This window comes from Panthera onca, chromosome E1 (genome assembly GCF_046562875.1).
Source record: "Panthera onca isolate mPanOnc1 chromosome E1, mPanOnc1 haplotype 2, whole genome shotgun sequence".
NCBI lineage: Eukaryota > Metazoa > Chordata > Mammalia > Carnivora > Felidae > Panthera > Panthera onca.
The window spans coordinates 59,917,593-59,933,014 of NC_138352.1; the positions used below are offsets into that span (position 1 = coordinate 59,917,593).

Below are 15,422 nucleotides of genomic sequence, written 5' to 3' on the forward strand. Positions count from 1 at the left end.
TTTATTTATTTCTGAGACAGAGAGAGACAGAGCATGAGTGGGGGAGGAGCAGAGAGAGAGGGAGACACAGAATCAGAAGCAGGTTCCTGGCTCTGAGCTGTCAACACAGAGCCCGATGCGGGGCTCGAACTCACAAACCGTGAGATCATGACCTGAGCCGAAGCCGGTCGCTCAACCCACTGAGCCACCCAGGCACCCCTAAAAATTTTTTTTTTTTTAAATTTGAAGAGGCGCTCGATGAGTAATGGTCATCAGGCAGAGGGAGGAAGATTCCTGGGGAGACCTGCTCAGTCATCTAAGCTCTGAGTGTCCCCAGTGACAGCACAATTTCTCCATCGGAGATGACAAGGCCACAACAGTCCAGAAATGTCACCCACGCTGTGACTCCATCTCCATCACTTCTGGAGGCCTCGCCCCGTCTTGGCTGTCATACCTCCTGCGTCCAGCAGGTGGAAGCACAGATCCACCAAAGCATAGGTTCCAAACTTCACCAAGCCTCCCTTCTAGGATTTCCTCCTCTGTGGACCACGATTGGAAAGATACTTCCTGCCAAGCCAACCAAATTTATTAGGTAATCATTGATTCAATGCTCTCCCTTTTTTTGTGCCTCACATTTCTGATCAGCGCGCGCGAGACAGAATGTAGGCTTGCTGAGTTCATAATTTTCCACGTAAGAGGTTCTATTTAGCTTAGCCTTGTTTCCACCAGGGCTTGGGTGGCAGTGGTTGGCAATGGCCAGAGCATCCCCAGGAATGGAGGGCTTAGGCTGGCAACTACTTCATTAGAGGCTCCCCACCCTGCTCGGATTTTCAGTTGCAGCGCACAACTCCCATCCTTCTCTTACCTACCGGAAGAAGTAGTTCTGGGCAAGAGGAAGCATGAATACCTGCTACCAGTCTGCCTGATGGTAGTTACTCTCCCAGATGTGTTTGGAGTCTGTCCCTTGCTAGGCTGTGAGCAGTCTAATAATGGGGACTCTTCATCTGCCACTGAATCAACAGGAGTGAGCACAGTGCTGGGCACACAGCTAGTGTAAATGAAAGGTTTGTTGGTAAAAGGAAAGGGACAAGCATTGAGGGGATCAGGGACGAAATTCTTTAAAAAGAAATAAAAAAAGATGTCCTAGCTAATGTCAAGGGCAAGAACCCCAGGTCAGCTGAGGATAAGGGTAGTGGGCACAGAATGGATCACCTTGGTAGCAGGTTCAAGGAAAATCCTGCTTTGTTTTACCTGTGCATCCCTGGCTGGGACATGAAATAAGTAACATCTCTCACCCACCAGACGTGCTGGTGACCTTGGCAGAAGAAGCACTTAAATCAGGTCGGTCTGGGGGAAGGGGCTGTCTCATCCCAGGGCCTTCCTTAAAATTAGGTAAATTTCCCAGCTCCTGCTGAACTTTTGTCAGTGGTTCTGCATGTGAAAGGGAAGGTAGAAGGAAGAGGAAGTATAAGGGGAAGGGACACTTATGGCCTCTGGCCTGGCCTAGAGAAAATCCAGGCCTCCTGTAGTGGGCCCTCCATCCTCAATGTTTTGGAAGTGCAGGGAGGGGCAGCTGGGGATCTCCACAGATTCGATGGGGAACAATAAGAGCAACTGAGGGAGAAGGGCCTCAAATATAGGTTGGAGATTGTGTCTCAGAGCTGAGGTTCTATAGTCCTCCCAATACTCACTCACCTTTCTGGCCCACCCTGGATGAGAGGGGCAGTGGGGGCTAGGGCAGCAGCTCCAAGGCAGTGTGGATTTTGAAGGTGGGTAGAGAGTAGGGCTGTTTCTGACCTTTATTAGTTGTGTGCCCTTGGGCAAGTCAACTAACCACTGAGTCTGTTTTCCCATCTCTAAATGAAGATGGCAATACCTACCTTCCCCAGTCACTGTACGGATGAATGAAAGAAGACCTCTGGAAGCATTTCTGTAATTGCTAGACTTCAGGGATTGTTATTCACCAAGGTGAGAGGCCACCCTACGTCCCTGGAGGGACAGCGTCAAGGAGATATTTTTTTTCTCCTCTGCGGAGCCTGCTCCTTTCTCAGCCTGGATGCTGGCTTTGATCCTCTGTTCCCCAACCCCTGCGCTTCTCCTTGAGACCGCCTTGGTGGTCCCCAGATTCCCGTACCTTGCCTTTTCCCATAGGCGCCCCCGTCATAAAACCCTAGGGATGTCGGTATGGGCGCAGAGTTGGTCCAGGGTGGGACAGGTCCGGGGGTCTCGGTTGGCCTGGATCTGCGCTCCTCGCCATGCTTTGGGGCTCTCGTTTGCAGATGGTTCCCTCTGATCCTCAGCTCCTCTCTGGACCAAACAGATGAGGGGAGAAACAAGGGGTAGGGGGCCTGGAAGGGGGTTCCCACCTTCTCAGTCCAGAATCCGAGAGGGAGACCCAGCCCTTGCGCCCCAACGCCGCACCGTCATGGGTCTCCAAGCCGAGCACGCAGTTGCTGGCATCCTCGGCAAGGAGGTTTGCCCCCTCCGACTCCCGGAGGTTTGCCCCCTCCGACTCCCAGGCCGTGACCCCCCTCACCCAGACCCCGCCGATCCCCGGCTCCGAGCGAGCGGGAGCATGCGGTTCTAGGACCCGGAGGCGCCGCCGCGCGCGCCGCCGCCTCTGCCTCGCCTCGGCCGCCTCCCGCTCCGGCAGGTGAAACGGCGCCCGCCGCCCCCTCTGCGGCAGGTGAAGCGGGTCGCCGGCCCCCTCCGCGCAGCGCCATGGCTGCGGCGGACCCCCGGCCGGCTCCCGGCGCCCGCCCCCTCCCTCCAGCCCGCCCCCCGGGGGCAGGGTGCGTAGCGGCGGCGGCGAAATGCGGTTTGCGCGCTCGGGGAGCGACAGCAGAAGTTAGAAAATCGCCGAGGGGGGAGCCCGCGCCGCAGCTTCCTGCCCCCGGCCCAGCCCTCTGTCCCCCGCGGCCTGCAGCCTGACTTCCTCCCCCCACCCCGCAGCTCGCCGCCCGGCTCCTCGGACGGGGCCGCCCCGATGGGACGCCGCGCCCCGGCCCTTGCGCGCAGCTGAGCCGAGCGCCGCGGAGCCGAGCCGCGCCGCCGCCGCCAGCCTCTGCCCTGCTCGCCCCCCAGGCCGGGAGCCTCGTCCTCGGTCCCCCGGAAAGCTGGATTTCCGAGGCTGGAGGCGCCTGGCCGACTGGGTGGGGACCACCATGGGCAACGCGGCAGGCAGCGCGGAGCAGCCCGCGGGCCCCGCCGCGCCGTCCCCCAAGCAGCCCGCGGCGCCCAAGCAGCCGATGCCCGCGGCCCGGGAGCTGGAGGAGAGGTTTAACAGGGTTCTGGTGAGTGTGATCTGTCGCGCTCTGGGCGCGGGCGGGGGGCGGCTGGGGTTCGGCACGCGTCCCCGCCCCCGGGGGCTCAGGTACCGCTTGGAGATCCCCGGCCCAGTGGCTGGCCCCTACAGGGGGTGGGAGTGACAGTGGCTTCTTTCAGAGTGACTTAGCACTCTCCCCCCAAAACTTTCTTCTGCAGTCGCCCAGTCTGCCTCCCCAGGACACCCCCTTCCCCAGCGCTCCTGGGTCTAAAGGTCTAAACAGAAATGTCCTGCGAGGAAGTTGGGAGCCTAGCACGCAAGGGGGGTCCTGGGGCGTCCCCTTCCGCTCTGCACGCAGGCCCGGCCACCAGGCGAGGGTCGTGGAACATCTGCTTTTTCTTAGGGCCAAAGATGGAAGGGTGACATTTTAATGTGCTGGGGGCTGGAGACCGAGTTCAGGTGTTTGGTCCTGATTTGTTGGTGCCTGGGCTGCTGGGAGCTGAGTCCTCAGATCACGCAGAGGAGGTGTCTGTATCTCTCATCCCCTGCATGTCCAGGAGAGATTGCCTGTGGGTCCTTATCGTGGGCATTTCCTCCAGCCCACTGAGGGGATTAAGGGTAGGAAGGGCGGGCGGGGTCAGGATGGGTCGGTCACTCTGGCTTGGGGTGGGACAAAAAGTCTGGAAGCATCCCCCCCCCCTCCCCACCTTCCCCACTATCACCTGCTGGAGGAATTGGGGGGCTCGGAGACTAGGTCACTGGGGAGGAAGCCATCAGCTCTGGCTGAGCCTGGAGACAGTCAGGATGTGTTTGGGGAGGGGCTCCGGAGCAAAATCAGGGCTCCCTAAGACCTGGTGCAAGGCAGAAGTAGGGAGGGGGAAGGGCCACTCATTCTCACTTCCCTCTCCCTGTCTCAGCCCTGTCCCAGGCTCCTTTCTCTAACTAATTGCCTGGTGGCCCGTCTGCTGTCAGCTCCCTTGCTGGACTCTGGGTGACAGGCGAATGAGGCCACGCTGTGCTTTTTCCCAGGGGGCACTTCTCAGTCTAAGCAGGCTGGCACTGCAGGTCTGGGGGGGGGGGAGCAGCAAGGGAGGTGCGGGCAATAGAGCAATGCTGGCTTGTGGCAGCACTCAATTCTTTGTCCCCTCCAGCTCTTTGACATCATTTCCCCTCCCTTGGCCTGTTATTAGGCTGTACTTACCAGATTCTCTGTATGGCCCTTCATGATAGTTCCTGGAAATCTTGGCTGCCCCCTCCCAGCAGGAAGGCTAAGAGGGGTCTGGGGGAGCTATGGGGTGGGGCGGGGTCTGGTCTATCCTTGCAAAGACACCTTGCTTGATTAGGGGAGAGGGAGGGACTCTGAGGGACACCTCACACCAGGCTAGGCCCTGTTTCCCCCATCTCTCCACCTGCTCTCCCTTCCTCAAACCCATGGCCTGCGCAAAGCTCAGCTGAGCTGAGCAGATGGGGGAGGGGGCAGAATGAAGAGAGACAGTCTCTGGGGGACCATCTGGGGAGCCTGAGTTGGTGGTGGATCCCTGGACCCCTGCCAGCCTTGTGAGGGTGGGGGGATATGGGTCTCTCTTTCCCCCCAAGTGTGTGTCTGTGTACAGGGGTGGGACAGGCTGTCAGGGTGAGGTGCGGTCTCTATCATACACACGCTAATGGGGAGGAGCTGTGTGAATAATTCAGACCACTGGGAAATCCAAAAGTCAAATGGTGAGGCTCTGATGCATGTGTAGTTCCTGAGTGCCCTGCTTGTGTTTTGGCCTTCTCTCTGATTGGCTGAGCCTGATGCTAAATGCCATTGGGAGTCCCTGAGTACCAGGGTGTGGAGGGCGGAGGCCCAGGGATGGCTCTTAGAGGGTGTCTTCATGGAGAAGGCAGTGGTAGCTGGGTAGAAATCTAGGGCAGCAGCACCCAATGGGGCTCAACTTCCCATCCTGGCTCCCAGGAACCCCAGTGTGTTTATATTTGGCCTTCTTTCTGGGGAAGGAGCAGCCTGTCCCTTGTCTTCTGTGGGCAGAACTCACCCAACCCAAGGTCACTTGACTAAGAACCTGGCTCCCCTCACTCCCCACCAACAAGGGCATGAGCCCCGCCCTGGGGTGATAGCCTTGGCCGCTGCCTGCAGCTGCCTGGGCCAAGTATTTGGCTAAACCCACAGGCCTGGCAACGGGTCATGCAGGGTGCGCCTCCATCAGAGCACTGCCTCCATGGCCGGGGCTGAGTCTGGTCCTTAGTGAATGTGTAAGAGGAGAAAAAGGCTCAGACTGCTGAGAGTGATGAACCCATCACCCCCAGGGATCCCAGAGTCTTGATGGGAAAAGCATCACCCTCCCCTTCGGATATAGTCACATAGCCCCAGGGAACCTCTTCCTTTCACTTAAACAAAACCCTTTGGTCCCTGGTGGAGGGTAGGATCCTGCAGCCCCAAACCACTCCTTGGCTCTTGGATGCGGGACCCATGTGTGGGTGAAGGGCGCCTCCACCAAGGCTTATGGCCAGATAGGAGATGAAGCTTGCTCTCCCTTTCCCCACAGTGGCCTTTCTCCCATGCAAGGGTGTTGGGGGGCTACTTTTCTAAGAAGGCTGTGAGCGAGAGGTGCCCCTGCTTAAAATGGGGGTGGGGAGAAAGAGCAGGTTGGCCAGGGTTTCCTGCTGCTGCCTTAGCAACAGTGGAGGAGCGATGGCTGCCCAGCGACATGGGCCTGCTGGAATGGTGGGAAAACCAGCTGGCCAGACATCAAGCTCTTGCCTCTCTTAGGCCATGCCCAAAGCTCATGTCTTCCTTGCAGACCTTCCCCTGTAAGGATCAGGGTTTGGGTTGGCAAGGCACTCTTTCCAGGCCGTCCAGAAGTTCTGTGCTTATGGCCAGGCATTGGATACTGCTGATCTGTCTGGTCAGAGAGGAGCCTGTAACCTTGGGGCCAAGGGACCAAGGGAAGGTGCCCGGGATGTTGTGCTTGAGGCCGAGAGTGATGCTGATCCATACGGAGACTGAACCGTTTGGAGAGGAGTTTGCCTGATGGGGCCTAGCACCCTGGGCTGCCCTTAGCAAGTGCCTAGGGATGTGGACATTTGGCAAGGCTGTGTGGGGAGGTCAGGACAGCCTCCAGCAGCATGTGGACCCTGGGAATCCTGCTTTCAGCTGGACCCCTTCCCTGAGGAGAAGAGAATGGGGCTGTGGCCATGTGGGCAGATATCGGGCCAGATAGGGGCTGTGGGGCGACATTCTTAGCAGGCGGGGCTGGCACATGTCGACCCTGGAAACCCAGGGATGTGGTAGGCATGATTCACAGGGACATCTGGGGCCAGTTGGCAAAGAGCTGGGTGAGATGGGCAGGAGCAGATGGGGCTGCCCTGGGGGCTACCTCTGCATTTTTCCTGAGGACATGGAACCCTGGAAGGTGGCTCCGTCCTCCCTGCCTCTGGGAGGGGCCGGGGTTACTCAAGGGAAGGGCAGAATAGCTTCCTGAGCTTCGGGGTCATTAAGTCAGGGGGTGGGTTTTGTCTTTGCCGCTTCCTACCTGGATGACCTTGAGCAAGTTACTTAACCTCTCTGAACTTCAGTTTTCCCCATGTGTAGAAAGAGAATACCAGTAGTATATGCTGGCCTCCTAGGGTCGTTGAAGGATTACCGAGAGTGTGCCTGACACAGGGCGAGTGCTCCAGAAACTCTCCCCCGCTGTGAGGAAGGGAGCGACATTGGAGTGGATAGAGGCCTCTTCATATTGGAGGCCTCCTAGGCCCTTCCAGCCTGTGCCTTTCCCCTCTACCCACCTCCATTACCAAGACCAACCAAGGTTGCCAACTTTAGCCATCACAGGCCAGGCTGCCCTTGGCTGCCATCATGCAGGGCCGCCACAGCGGGGCCTAGACCGAAAACTTGCCTGGTGGCCGGAAACCACGAGAGGGAGGGCCCACCTCTCCTGGAGGGTGGGGCAGTGGCGGTGCTAACGGTAGCTGTGTGCACATGGGGAGGGGGTGGGGAGGCCTCCACTTCCCTCTGAGAGACGGTGTACTGGGAGGGGGGGGTTCCCCAGTGAGTAAGAGCTCAGTGTGGGCAACAACAGGAAGCGTAGGGTGCTGGGTGGCAGGAAATGGGGCTGGCTGTTCCTCGTTCCTCAGACAGGGGGACTGGGGCCAGTCTGTCTGCAGAAGACCCCTGGGGGTCCGGGACCCACATTTCTCACTGCCTTCAGTGCTCTTTCTTCCAAGGAAACACAGTCTTCTTACCAGCTTGCCAGCTAGGTCACCTCAGACAAATGACTTCATCGCTCCATGCCTCAGTTTCCCATTTGTGAAATGGGGATCACAATAGCATTTACTGTGTCAGCTTCTTTTTTGAGGTTTAAATGAGTCAGTAGATATAAAGCACCTAGAATGGCACTTAGCACGGAATGGGATGTTTGGGGAATATTTATCATTATTATTGTTGCTGTAATTCTCCTACTAGCCTGGATTGTATGGGCAGTGCCTGCTGTCCTGGCTCCCACCTGGCTTGCCCTTGTCCCTGCCACGGGGACCCTTCAACCCTGACGGGAGAAGCCATGAGCTTTTTGGGACTCTCAGCACCTAATCCTGGGACTAGTCACCTAGAGCCCTCCTCTAAGTCAGGGATTGTCTCTAATAGCCCCAGAAAATCTACTTACTGGAACTTTGAAACGTGGATTGATTGCCTTTGGAGAGGTGCTAAGAGCTCTAAGACAAAGGCCAAGACCATGTAGAGGTGGCGGATGGAGACACTTCCTGGCTTCTGGGCCCATCAGGCTGTGGAGCCTCTGTGGGGCTGGTCTGAGACTGGGCTTGGTACCCAAGTTCAAGGGCATTCTGGGACTCAAAGGGCCACACGTCATGAGGAGAGGGTGGGCAGGTGGGTTGGGACAGTCTCAGTTCAAACTGAAAGTGAAACGGGAGGGTGTGGTTGTGTCCAGACGCAGACAGAACCCCTTCAGTCACCAGGGACACCTCTCCAGATGTCAGCGGTGGCGGGAGGGGGGAGGGGCGTTGTTGAAGGAGTACGGCAGAAGCTTGCAAGGGGCTGGTCTTGGGTGAGCGAGGCTGAGGGCCCCTCTGGCACCTGGAGAGGTCGCGGCAGGGAGGGAGAATGATGTCTACACATTCTAGTGGAAAGACTGGGGAATCAGCTCCTTTTCTTGGCCACACCTTCAAAGATGGATCTTACCTGTCTCTTCCTGGAGCCAAAGCATTAAGGGCAGCAAGGAGAGGGGAGCTGAAGGGTCAGTTCATTGTTGGCCAAGCACTGGAGACAGGTCTGTTTTATCTGGATGTTTTCACAAACTTCTGCTCACCACACCATCCCTCTCCTTGGGGTCTTCAATGGACTCCTCCCCCAGGCCCCAGTCTGTGAAACGCCTCTTAACAGCGTGCGTCACTGCAGAGTATTATTACATCAAAACCCAGCTTCTCACTGGGTATTCCTGGGAGCTCTGGGAGCTGGGAGGCAGAAGGGAAGTGCGCCCATTTTATGGAGAAGGAAGCTGAGGCTCAAGGAGACGGAGAAGTTGTTGGGCTAGGTGAGCCCAGGGCCTGGCTCTCCAGGATCCAGTGTGGGTTCTTCTGCCTCACAGCTTCCTCTCCCCGTGTCCCCTTACGGGAGGCAAGTGTCCCTCCTCCCCACCCCTGCACCTCCGTGTCCTTGCCTGTCCCTTTCGAGCGGTGTCAGCCAGCCTCATCTACTTCTCTCCCATGGTGCTGCCTCCTTGCTGAGGGCCCCGGGTCTGGGGTCTGTTGCCGTGTTCCAGGACGCCTTCCCTCCACCCTGAGTCAGTGGCACCCTTTGGTTCCTCTCTTGCTCCTTAGGGTACCGTCTCCTCGGTGGGCACAGCCGAGGAACAGCTGCTAATTAGTGCTCAGCGCTGTCAGAGCTATTTCTGATTTCCGAGCCTAAATTTAGCCCGTCTGGCAGGCTGGCACGTAGCCTCGGGGGCTTGAGCACGCCCAGGTGGGGAAGGGGACAAGGGGTGCTCTGCCCTCCACCACTGCCGGGACAGGTGTACCCCACAGCAGAGGCCTTTTCCTCCCCAGTAATAACCATGGGGCTGCCCCCCGCGGGGAGTGGGCCAGGGTGCTGCTTCAGAGTCAGCTCTGGGCTCAAAGCCAGCCCCGCTCCCCACTCTCTGGTTTTGTAACCTTGGGCAGGTCACTAAACTAATCTGTACTTGCACCTGTGAGATGGGGATGAGGGTGTGTGGTGGTGAGGATGTCACCCTCGTGGAGGGCTCAGAGCGGTGCCGGGCAGGGTGAGCATCTGGGCAAAGCTGGCGCCCACATTTGTTGGGGTCGCTATTTTGACTATGACTGGTCGCTGCCTCTAGAAGTGTCACTGGGGCCATTCCAGGAACCAAACAGGTCCCTGGAGTGGGCGAGGGCCTGGAAAGACCCGTGTTGGGAAGCAGCTGTCCCCTGTAAGGCTCAGGTGCTGGGGCTCAGCCGTCCCCTCATTCCTCCTCGTCCCTTCCCTTCCCTGCCACTACCTCCCTTCTCTGGGTTGGCCACTGTTCCAGTTTCTCTGCGTTGCCTGCCTTCCTGCTCCCTCCTTCCCCCTCAGCCTTGGCCCCCTCTGCCCTGCCCCACCCTGGATCTCTGTGATCAGGATGGGGAGAGACCAAGGAGAAAGAAAGGCAGAGAGAGAGAGAACGGTCCCAGGGGCCCTTGCCTCAGCTCCAGGGGCCCTTCCTAAGCAGTGTCTCCTGTAGTGGCGGGGGCTGTTCTGGCTGTTGGTGGGTTGGGGAAAGGCAGCAGATGAGACAGCAGTGGTTTCCTCAATCCAGGGGCTCGCTTTTGCAATGGGGAGAAGAATGACATATCCCCATCCCCAGCCGGCCTGGGGGGCCTGGGGGATAGGCAGCTTCACCTCTCAAGTGGGGCCTCAGCCGGAAAGCTTGAGCAATGGGGGCTGAGAGCACCCAGTTTCCTGTTGTCTGGGGCTGACCTAAGGCAGTGATTTTTTTTAGGGGGGTGAGTTCTGGCCAGAGCCCCAGAATGAAGCCCAGCACCCCAGAGAGGAAGCTGGCTGAGGAGCCCCGGGTGGGTGTGGCCCTCTCTCTGCTCCAGCTGTGGCCTCCTCTCAGGGCCATGTGACTGAGGACGTGTAGTCTGAGCCACCAGAGCTGGTGACGGGGGCCTTTTGACTCTGGGCTGGGGATTCCTGGAGACTCCCACCTCCCCAGCAGAGATGGGGCTCCTTGAGGGCAAGAACTATCTTTTGGGGCCTGATACATAATAGACCCTCTTTAAACCTGGGATTCAGTGAATTGGGGTAAACTGGCATTATCTTCTGGGTCTGTTAGGAAGACATGCCAAGTTCAGGGGGGGGCCAGGGAACCCCTAGTGCAGGCAGCACCAGGCAAGACCCTATACTTGCCCTGTGAGGGAGGAGCTTGACAGGCACGTCTGTGACTGGAGGATCGGGCAGAGCAATGCTGACCTTTCTTAGCTCCTGAGGGGAGTCCCAGCCTGGGCCACCGGCACCACAGACCCAGCATGCTGGCGGCTGTCTCTAGTTCCTATGTCTGGGTGACCTTCCCCAGGAATCCCCCTGTGCCCTGTAGCCATGATGCACCTGCTAGGAATTCCCTGCCTGTCTGACCGTAGCTCCCTTGGCCCGTCCCCATGTCCTCCTTCCAGAAGTGATGAGGAGGGAGGGGCCTGGACAGGGCTAAGGAGGAGACCGCTGTTGCCATCCTTGTGAGAGGTTTTCTGCTGTTTGTGAGACACTGGTGCCCTGGGCCAGGACTGCATACAGTCCGGATAGTGTCGGCTGGCACACAGGGGTGGGGCAGAGTCCAAGACTGGCCACATTTGGGCCCGGCTGGAACTGGGTCCCCTGTTAGCTTCCCACTCAAATGGAAGAAGAGTTGACTTTCCCCCTTATTGCACGTGGGGCAGTGAGTCAAAAAATGCCCAAGGTCCCAGGAAGTCAGGCTGAGAACCCACGCTCTCACCGCCAGGGGAGACATGCTAGGGAGGGGGTGTGTGGAAGACGGAGCCCAGGCCCTGGAGCCAGGCCGACTCAGTCAAATCCCAGTGTCACTTTCTAGCTTTGGGGTCTAGGGCAAGGTGCTGTATCTTTGGGCCTCGGTTTTCTCATCTTTTCATCGGCTAACGCTACTTATCTCCTGGGGTGACAGGATTCATGTGTATGACAGATCTGCTAGGGAGCTGCCCCCTGGTGGTTTCCCTGAAAATGCCTGTGCTCCCTTGGCCCCTTGCATCGGGACCCCAGGCTCAGGGTCATTATCTTGTCCTTCCCCTCTCCAGAACTGCATGAACTTGCCCCCGGACAAGGTGCAGCTGCTGAGCCAATATGACAATGAGAAGAAGTGGGAGCTCATTTGTGACCAGGTGGGTACCAGGCCCCTTCTGGCCTCAGGATGCCCTGCCCTGGCTGTCGGGGTGGGGGAGGGAAGGGGCTGCTGGCAGGAGAGGGGGCACTGTCATGCTGCCCATCGGGCCAAGACTCTGCCCAGAGGCCTGTGTCGCATCTGCAGAGGGTGCTGGGGGTGTCTTCAAGACTCTACAACCACCCTCCCTTGAACATGGGCCTCCCCAGGGACCTTATGAGTCCTTAGCTGGGCTGGGTCTGCCCTATGAAGAGCTGGCAGGGGCTCATCACCTCCTTGCTGTCACCCACCTCCTTGCTGAGCTTCCCGGAGCAGCATCTGTTGACCCTCCAGCTCTGGGCTGTGGAAGATAGGGGGGCAGCCCCAGGGTTGGGCATCTTTGACCCCATGGGAGGTGGGGAGGAAGGGGCAGGATCCCTGTCCTTCTTTCCCTTGGGCCCGGAGGAGCTGCAGTCAACCAAGCAACAACCCAAAGGTAACCAGTTCCCAAGTGGCCGAGCGAGAAATAGAACTCCTGGCTTCTGGTGCTCAGCCAGGCACCTGGGGTTGCCATCTTCATGGCTCACTGGCTGCCCCTGCCTCTCCAGCTTCCAGGGCCGCTCTCCGGGGTAGCAGGGAAGACCCCTCTCCCACTGCTAAGCCAGGGTGGGGCCTGGCTGCTGCAGTGATTCAGTGAGGGAAGGAGGCTGGGGGTGGGGAGTTGGGGAGCAGGGAGCCTCCCCTGGGAGCCAGGGCTGGGCCTTTGGCTCCTGCTAATGGACCGGAATGGGATGAGCAGGCTGTGCGGGAGTCTGGGGGGTAAAGGCTGGGCCGTGTGGGGAGGATGGGGAGCTGCTTCTAGAGGCTCTCAGGCTGCTGTGGAGGTCTCTGCCACTTGGCCTGGTATCTCAGGCTGGGGGCTCAAGGGCCTGGGAAAAGCAGGAATCCTAAAGGATCTGGGCTGGGAAGGATGGGAGCTCCTCTGGGTAGGGGGCCTCTGATGTGGCCCCTGCTTCTTTGTGTGAGTGGCTGTTGGAGCCCTGGGTGGGGCAGGGGAGTTAGGAGTTGCTTTGTTGAGCACTGGAGATAAGCACACACAGACACCTACCAGCACAGGTAAATGGGACAGCTGGGGAGGAGCCGTGGGGAAGGGGCCCTCAGAGCGTTCTTCCTCCCTGGACTCCCAGGGAGGGCAGGGCCTGGGAAGGTCCCACCTACTGGCAGGTCTGAGTCCTCCTCCCCACCCCCAGCGTGGTGGGTTGTGCGGCAGAAATGACCCCTCCAAACTCCACCGGTGGGGGTGGAGTGGGCAGGGGTGCGCTGTGCTAGGGTTGTGGCTTGTGAGGCCATAGTGAGGAGTGAAGGCTAGGTCTGGGACCGGGGTCTTTTAATGACCTGGTGGGTTGTTTGGTGATATCTTTGGTATTTCAGAGGGGTCCTAAGATAGCCTGGGACCTGGGGTCAGAGCTGAGAATGGGATTCTGGGGCAAGGGCTGGTCATTTGCCCCGGGGTGGCTCTGGCTGCTTCCCTGTACACCCTGTTCTGTCTCCCCAGGAGCGGTTTCAAGTCAAGAACCCTCCCACAGCCTATATCCAGAAGCTGAAGAGCTACCTGGAAACCGGTGGGGTCGGCCGAAAGGTAGCAGCGGACTGGATGTCTAACCTGGGGGTATATGTCTCCCCCTTTTTCTCTGTCCCTTTCCCCCTGCACCTTCCAAGCTCTGGGCAGCTAGAATAACTGTGTGTGTAAACGTTTTGGTGGGCTTGTGTGGGCACGCGTATGAATGCGTGTGCATATTTTTAGGGGACTGGGAGGGCTGCGGGCATGTACTTTTTCCACGTTCCTCTGCATATTCTGCATATGTTTACATCCACTTGTGGGTCCACTTGTGCGTATTTGTGCAGTGTGTGTGTGTGTGTGTGTGTGTGCGCCCCATGTGCCTGTATGCGGATGTATGGGTGTCTTATATCTGTGTACCCAGGGTGCTTGTATGTGGATGAGTATGTGTGTGTGTACAGCCAGGGTATCCATATTTGAATGTGTGTGTACCCTATGGCTATGTGTGTGTGTGTGTGCGCGCGTGCGCACGTGCGCAAGCATGCCGCATGTCTGTGTGTGGAGGAATGAGCGTGCACCCTGCGGGCCTGTGTATGGGGCTGGGAGTAGCCTGAGAATGCTTATTCTGCTGGGCAGGTATGTGGGGGTGGTGGGGGAGGCTGAACATGAAAGGCCAGTGGTAGGGGGAGGGCGTGGGCTGCTGACTTGCTGCCTTGGGGCTCAGTGGGCCTGTGGGAAGCCCAGACGTCACCCACCAGACTTTCCTGTCCTTGGCCCCCAGTTTAAGAGGCGAGTTCAGGAGTCCACGCAGGTGCTGCGGGAGCTGGAGATCTCCCTGAGGACAAACCACATTGGGTGAGCGAGGGCTCAGATTTCCTGCTTGGGGGCCAGGGAGAGCTCTGCCTCCAGACAGCTCCTGGGGCTTCCCCTTGCTATTCCCCTGTCCCCCTTGTCCCCCCACCCCTGTGTAGGCTGTGCCTGTAGGCCACTTCTGGGTTGGGTGTCCAGGACAGCTTCCCGGCCTCCTCTCGGCTCACCCCTCGAGGCATGGCTGGGCCATGGGTCCTACCTGAGCCCCCTAGCATCTCCTAGCATCACTGGGTCTTCTGAGGTTGGGCTGGTTGGTGTCTTCCTGGGGACGGGGGAAGCCGCACTGGAGCCCTGGCTGTGCCTGTTCTGTGCCCACTCTGGGCAGGACCTCCCTCCTGGCTGGAACTCAGGGAGCCCTGTGCCCTGCAGGTGGGTGGAAGAATTCCTCAACGAGGAGAACCGCGGCCTGGATGTGCTCCTCGAGTACCTGGCCTTTGCCCAGTGCTCCGTCACGTAAGCCCCCTGCTCCAGTCCTCATGCTGTTCCTCCGAGCCCTGATCCCTGCTTTCCTGCACCTCATCCACTGCTTGGGCCACGTCTAAGCAGCCTGAGTCCACCTTGGGTTCACACAAACCACACCCTGCACGGTGGGCGGTACCCCTTCCTAAGGGCCTGCATGGATATGGAGGGACGTGGCCTGGGGTGGCCAGCTGGGACTTGGGTGGCTTCCTCTTCTGTTCCGCCATTCCCTTGTCCCCTAGTCTGCCCAGAACAGTGCTGAGAACACAGCCTCTACCTCCCAGCCTCTAATCTCTCCTGCACATTCGTCTGTCCCCTCAGTTTCCCCCACCCCTCTCTTAAGTGCTTCTGCAGTGTTGGCCTCCAGCTCCACTCTAATCCCTGCAGGTATGACATGGAGAGCACAGACAACGGGGTCCCCAGCTCAGAGAAAAGCAAGCCCCTGGAGCAGTCGGTGGAAGATCTCAGCAAGGGTCCACCCTCGGCCTTGCCTCCTCAGCCCAAGAGTCGCCACCTGACCATCAAGTATGTGCGTCCCATTGCAGGGTGGCAGGGAGAATAGAGAATTCACCCCTGGACTTCTGTACCCAGCCAGCCCTGCCCCTGGCCCTTGGGGGTGGTGGGAGGGACAGCCTGGCATTGGGGATCACAGTAAGGGCCTCAAACAGGGTTTGGGAGATGGGTGTGTTAAGAAGCCTTCTAGGGATGGGCACTTAGAAACTGGAGTCTGGGTGGTCTGGGATAAGTAGGGTGTTTCTGGGTCAGTGAGACCCTCCCTTGTATCCATCTAACCCCGTCTTCTTTCCTGTGCGGCCTCCAGGTGCCCCCCTTCTCCCCGGTACGTAGCCACCTGGGGGCAGGTGCATGCCTGGTTGGCTCCCTGGGTGGGGTGGGGTGGGGTGTTCAGCTGACACCCCTGAGTTCATCTGCTGTGGATAGGCCA

General features: G+C 58.6%; 1 protein-coding gene and 1 long non-coding RNA gene across 7 annotated transcripts in view; one reads left to right on the forward strand and one right to left on the reverse strand.

Annotated features, from left to right (window-relative positions):
* Window positions 1-4,727, reverse strand: LOC132687516 (uncharacterized). Of its 2 annotated transcripts, none has more exons than XR_009614166.3 (2): window positions 4,446-4,727; window positions 1-2,286 (listed from the first exon to the last, which is right to left on the reverse strand). It is a non-coding gene; the product is annotated as an uncharacterized LOC132687516 (long non-coding RNA). The 2 variants fall into 2 exon arrangements; XR_009614167.3 differs by lacking the exon at window positions 4,446-4,727 and adding an exon at window positions 2,516-2,621.
* Window positions 2,941-15,422, forward strand: part of FMNL1 (formin like 1) — a 25,167-nt gene continuing 12,685 nt past the window's right edge. For 2 of the 5 annotated variants that reach the window (XM_060645838.3, XM_060645839.3), the window contains exons 1-7: window positions 2,941-3,272; window positions 11,531-11,614; window positions 13,148-13,261; window positions 13,932-14,005; window positions 14,390-14,473; window positions 14,867-15,004; window positions 15,300-15,317. In XM_060645838.3, coding sequence (XP_060501821.2) covers window positions 3,144-3,272; window positions 11,531-11,614; window positions 13,148-13,261; window positions 13,932-14,005; window positions 14,390-14,473; window positions 14,867-15,004; window positions 15,300-15,317 — 641 coding nt within the window. In that variant the 5' untranslated portion in view covers window positions 2,941-3,143. The remainder of the gene's footprint in view (window positions 3,273-11,530; window positions 11,615-13,147; window positions 13,262-13,931; window positions 14,006-14,389; window positions 14,474-14,866; window positions 15,005-15,299; window positions 15,318-15,422) is intronic. The other 3 variants (XM_060645840.3, XM_060645841.3, XM_060645842.3) reach the window with 2 other exon arrangements.